Source organism: Oratosquilla oratoria, chromosome 7 (assembly GCF_046742065.1).
Source record: "Oratosquilla oratoria isolate Oo_2021 chromosome 7, ASM4674206v1, whole genome shotgun sequence".
NCBI classification, from domain to species: Eukaryota; Metazoa; Arthropoda; class Malacostraca; order Stomatopoda; family Squillidae; genus Oratosquilla; species Oratosquilla oratoria.
The window spans coordinates 37,374,113-37,379,752 of NC_134783.1; the positions used below are offsets into that span (position 1 = coordinate 37,374,113).

Here is a 5,640-nt window from a genome sequence, read left to right on the forward strand (position 1 = left end):
CTTAGTTCAGAATTTGAAAGATTTTAGGAAGAGTGCAAACGATTTGGAAGGATGATCCTAATGGCGAAGGTGTTGACCTCAATAAGCTTTATGGGCTAAAAGCTTAAGAAAAATTGCAAGTAAAGACTATTAGTTTCGAATTTAAGAGGTCAGTAGATATAAAAAGAACATTAGCTTGTAGGAAATAGAAATTAAATAAATGAGATTAGAAAAACAATTGTACGAGTCTGAATGACAAAAAAAAAAAAAAAAACTAACAAAAAATAATTGCAATTTTTTTTTTTTTTTTTATAGAGTGACAAGAGCAAACTTAGGAAATTGTCAAAAAAATGAAAGAAGTAGGAAAGGAGAAACATTTTAATGTAAACACGTCTTTAAGTCTTTGATGAGCTTTTCTCGAAGAGAGTTTCATCCGATTACCCAAACTGAGACGGGAGTCGGCACTACAGCTGTCACCCGAGATAGAAGATCGAATACGAAATTAGTCCCTAGATAAAAAAAAGAAAGAAAAAAAAAAAAAAGTGAAGGGGAATTAAAAAGGGCTTGAGTGACAATGTACCTGCAAAGAAGGGTTTTAATCTTGTTTATGTCTGAGTAAAGAACCCAGAAATTACAGCCACTGAAATCAAAAGAGAAAATATATATATACATAATCAAATAACCAATACAACGTATATAGTATCATCCGCAAACGTTTCTAGGTAATACGTCCGATTATTACAGTTTAACCGTCGTTTTCATTTCACTTCACTTCAGACGTATACGAAACCGATCGTGTGACGTAACAGGACGTATGACGTATGACATAAGACCTAACGTATGACGTACCGTGTGTCTGTGAGCGCCGAAGTGGAGCTCGTGAGTTTGGCCGTGAGTGCGTGAGAGATGACGTGATACGGAGCCTGTGCTCCTTAGTGTGCTCGCTTTCTCACCCTGATATGTTCACTCCCTCCCTCTCCCCTCCCCTCACCTCCCCTCCCCTCACCTCCCCCCCCCCATTTCCCCCCTCCCGTCTATGTTCAGTGTTCTCCCTTCTCTTTGGTTTTATAAGCTGGGACTACCTCCTCCACACCCTACCCCTGCCCACACCCTTGTCCTCCTCGTCCTTCTCGTCGTTCTCCTTGTCCTCCTCCTCCTCCTCCTCTGAAGACGACCCAACCGCTTCCCCGTCTAATAGTCTCTCTTCCGCAGGTGGTGGAGGCCGTTGGGAAGCGATCCCCGGTCAACAAGCTGGCCCGGCTGGCGCGCCTGGCGGAGTCCCGCCTCGGGCGGCCCAACAACAAAAAACGATGGGGCACCTTGGTCGAAGCCGCCAAGAACGCCAAGGTTCGGAAGCTCCTCTCGAGGTCCCGCTCGGACGAGTCCGCCTCTTCCGAGGGCGGCAACAGCATCCCGCCCGAGCTCGAGGAGCCTTTGGAGACCCCGAGCACCTCCCCGACGGCACTGGGGACCTCGGGGTCCACGGCAGCCCCCCTGGCGGGGATCCTGCGGACCACAGAGGGGAGCGAGGCCCGGCGTCGTCGCTCGGGGAACAGTGCGAACGCCCTTCCCCTCGACCCTTCGGCGCTCTCGAGAGCCTCCGAAAACGACGTGGCGACGGCCGTGGCCGCCTCCCGTCGGGGGCCAAAAAACTCCGTCAGCTTCGACGCCTCCTGCGCCGCACTTCCGCCGCTGCAGTCCGGCGGAGGCGGGGACACCGCGCCCTCGGTGCGGTGGGGTACCGTGGTGGCCTCTCTGTACAGCAACGCCTCCCCTTCGCCAGGGGAGGAACCTCTTGCCCCCGGCATCACCACCACGCTCTTATCCCCGACCACCATCACCACCACAACGATATCCAGCACCCCGGCCAAAAACCCCTCCTCCTCCTCGTCCTCCACCTCATCCTCACTCGCGGCAAGCACCACCACCACGTCCGCCTCCGGCTCAGCCACCACCACCACCACCACCTCCACCTCCATCACCACCCCGTCGCCTTACAGCACCAGAAGCACAAACACGAGTACCACTTCATCGTCGTCGTCTTCATCTTCGTCGTCATCTTCTACGTGCACGTCCTCGTCTGCGTCAGCGTCGCCGCCGCAGCAGTTGGCGGGGAGCTCCTCGTGCGAGCCCCTGGTGGGCGGTGGTGGAGGGAGTAGTAGCGGTGGGAGCAGTAGCGGGGCGGCGGTGGTGGCTGCGGGGCGGCCGGCGAACGGGGCTTTGCCCCCATCACGCCTCCCGGGTATTCAGCCCATCAATCGTCACATGGCCGGTGGGTGGCTCTGATGGTCGCCCACCATCCCCATCCCCATCCCATCACCCTCCCCTTCCTCCTCCTCCCCCTTCTGTCTCTCCTCCCCTTCACACAGTCCGTCACCCTTTCTCTACTACACGCAGCAACCTAATCCTCTTCCTCCTCTTCTACCCCGTCCTCCTCCTCAGCTCCTTCCCTCCACTCTACTTCTTTCGTTCCAGCTTCCGTTTTCTTTAATTTGTGTCTGTGGAAGTCGTGACTTCCTCAAGTATCTTTTTACCATTTTCAAAATCATTTCCTTTTTTGGTTGTCTATTGTAGTCCTTTGTAGTCAGTATATCTTTACTTTTATATTTTTCCAAACTCCCACCCCTTTCTTTCCTTCAAGAAATTTCATCTGTTCTATTGGTTTTCAATATTTCTTACTCCCTTTCTGATTCCCAACATCCCATCCCACCCCATCCCATCCTCTTCTACTCCTTCCCATCCCATCTCATTCTCTCCCAAACCGCTTTTTCGCACACGAAAACACAAAAATGCACAACAAAGAAAACCCGGAAAGAAAACGGGGAGATAAAGAAAAAGGACGAGGGGAGGATACTTGAAGAGCTTGGGGGGAAGTGTGTGCATTTAAGGGGGGAAGGGGTGAAAAGGGGGGAGGTTCTCACTCGAACACTCTGGTCGGAGGTCGGGAAGGTCGTCTTCATATCGGGACACTGAAGACTTCTTTGTACAAGTCCTCTTCTCGTAAGGGCCAAGTCTTTTGAACATATGCATATATACTTTGTAAGGACCCCCCCCCTCCAGGACCTTCCCTCGAAGGTCCTCCCCCTTCAGCGACTTCAGGAGACGCTATGGACTGTCACAGAACTCTTGTCGGACGCTCCAATCATCCCCTACAACCCCCAGGACTGAACTCGTGTCCATAGAAGCCCCTTGTTGTTGTGGAAACTACCATTGATATTATATGATATATATATTTATATATATTGATAGTTCAGTTGAAGCATACAACGCGTGAGTTATAGTGACATTTGTAAAAATAACCGAAAGAAAAAAAAAAGCCTGAGTAGATTCTGTCTATGATCTAGATTAGGATAAACTAGAAGGGAACATACATGCACACCTACTGGCAAGATATAAGAGATTTCCTTAGAAACAGACCCGCCCCAAAACCTCCCCAATCACAAATTTTTGGGTTCTGGGCAAGTTTATATGTGAAGAAAAAAAAAATTAGTTATTGAGGTGGACCTCTTTCCTCCTCCTTGAAATGGATGGAGAAGAACCGCTTGGAGAAGTGTCTTCCCCGTCAGACGATGCGAAGGCCCTCTGTGTGGCTGCTCCGTGTACTAAGCAAACAAGTCAGGGATGGGTCACTTGCCCAGCGCAGAAAAATAAAAAGAAAAAATTGCATTGGTTGGAAATAAAAGTCGAATTTTCTAACATGACAAGTTATTGTGACAAGATTTGTGATCGCATTGCGTGCTGAAGAAAAGGAGCCAATATGTATGTATGTATGTATGTATGTATGTATGTATGTATGTATATATATATATATATATATATATATATAAGTATGTATGTATATGCGTGTGTATGTATAAATATATATATATATACATATATATATATATTATATATATATATACACATAGTACAGGTTTTAGATTTTTTCTGCTAAAATGATAATTTACAGATTATTATGACTGAGAGAAATATTATATATGTATATATACATACATATATACATTCATATATCACTGGTGAGAAATGCAGTAACACATTTGTAAATCACAACTAACACCACAGTCGGACGAAAGAAAGAGTTGAGTAAGCAAAACTATATATTTCGATTGCTAACTGCAATCCTCTTCAGTAGTACTACTGAAGAGGATTGCAGTTAGCAATCGAAATATATAATTTCGCTTACTCAACTCTTTCTTTCGTCCGACTGTGGTGTTAGTTGTGACATACATATGTGCATATATGTATATATGCATACATTCATGTAAGCATACATGTATACATTCATGTAAGCATACGTGTATGCATACATGTATACATACATGAATGCGTACAAGTATACATATATGTATGCATGCATACATATATGTATACATGTTTACATGTTTAAATACATACCCACATACATATATACATATATGCATATATATACACATATATACATATATATGTATATATATATATATATATATATATATATATATATATATATATATGTATATATATATATGAGGTGAGAAGAAAAAGTTCGCGGAATACTACCATTACTTGAATCCGACCAGGTGAAAACAAGACAAAACACGTTAGCATGCATCAATCAAACCTTAGCTAGCTGTCATTCACCTGCAATGTTAAGCAGTGACTTCTACAGAGTGAGGATTCTCTTAAACAAATTTACTTTCTCGAACGTTTGAATTTAGCAGTTTTGAGAAGAGAGTGAACATTTTATTCTTGGTTAAACTCAAATGGAAGGAGATGCAGATTACTGAGGCTTTGCATAGAATTTATAGTGATGATACGCCAAAGAAAACAACTATTTACAAATAAATTCAGCGGTTCCAAGATGGCAAAGAAGACGCGGAAGATGATCCTCAGACCAGGAGACTAAGAACATTGAAAAAATATTAAATGGTTGATACTGTTAGAAATCCAAGTGGAGAGGATAGAAGAACAACAGTTAATCAAATAGCTTTGTCCATGGCAATATCATAGGTCTCAGCAAATTCAATTTTTCATGAGTTTCTGGAACTTGGCAAGCTCTCTGCGCGATGGGTCCCAAAAACGTTGCACCCAAACTACCGGATTCATCAAACCGATCTTTCAATGGCAATAATGAGCAATACTGAGGCTTATGAAGAGCTGTTTATGAATCAAATTATTACAAGCGATGAGTCCTGGATCTATTAGTATGATCCTAAAAGTAAACTGCAATCCAAATAATGGCTTCCACGTGGATCAAGGGAACCAATCAAGCTCAAATCTGAAAGTTTAGCTCAGAAAGTGATAACTACCGTGTTCTGGGATTCAGAAGGAATGATACTTGTAGACTTCCTTGACGGAAAAAGGACTATTAATGGATCTTACTATGCAAGAGATTAAAAAAATTGAGGGAGGCCATTGGTCAAAAAACGGCGAATAAAAGCTACATGGCCAAATCCTCTTTCACCATAACAATGAGCCAGCGCGTTCTTCGAGACTTGGGAAGGGTGAGACTCGAGAGTTCCGATGGGAAATGTGACCTCATCTGCCTTACAGTCCAGATATCGCTCGTCAGAGTTCTTCCTCATTCCAAAGATAGATTAAGCACTTAAAGGAGCCCTCTTTTAAAACTTGGAAAAAAATGAAAAAAAAAATAATGCAGTAAACACGTGGTTACGAGAGAGG

The 5,640-nt window shown here is 44.4% G+C and overlaps 1 protein-coding gene across 10 annotated transcripts in view; it reads left to right on the forward strand.

Annotated features, from left to right (window-relative positions):
• The window catches only part of LOC143027069 (transient receptor potential-gamma protein-like), a 529,595-nt gene extending 525,821 nt beyond the window's left edge, over positions 1-3,774 (forward strand). For 8 of the 10 annotated variants that reach the window (XM_076187981.1, XM_076187982.1, XM_076187986.1 and 5 more), the window contains one exon: positions 1,192-3,774. In XM_076187981.1, the coding sequence (XP_076044096.1) occupies positions 1,192-2,265 (1,074 nt within the window). In that variant the 3' untranslated portion in view covers positions 2,266-3,774. The remainder of the gene's footprint in view (positions 1-1,191) is intronic. The other 2 variants (XM_076187989.1, XM_076187990.1) reach the window with 1 other exon arrangement.
• The last annotated feature ends 1,866 nt before the right edge of the window (positions 3,775-5,640 follow it).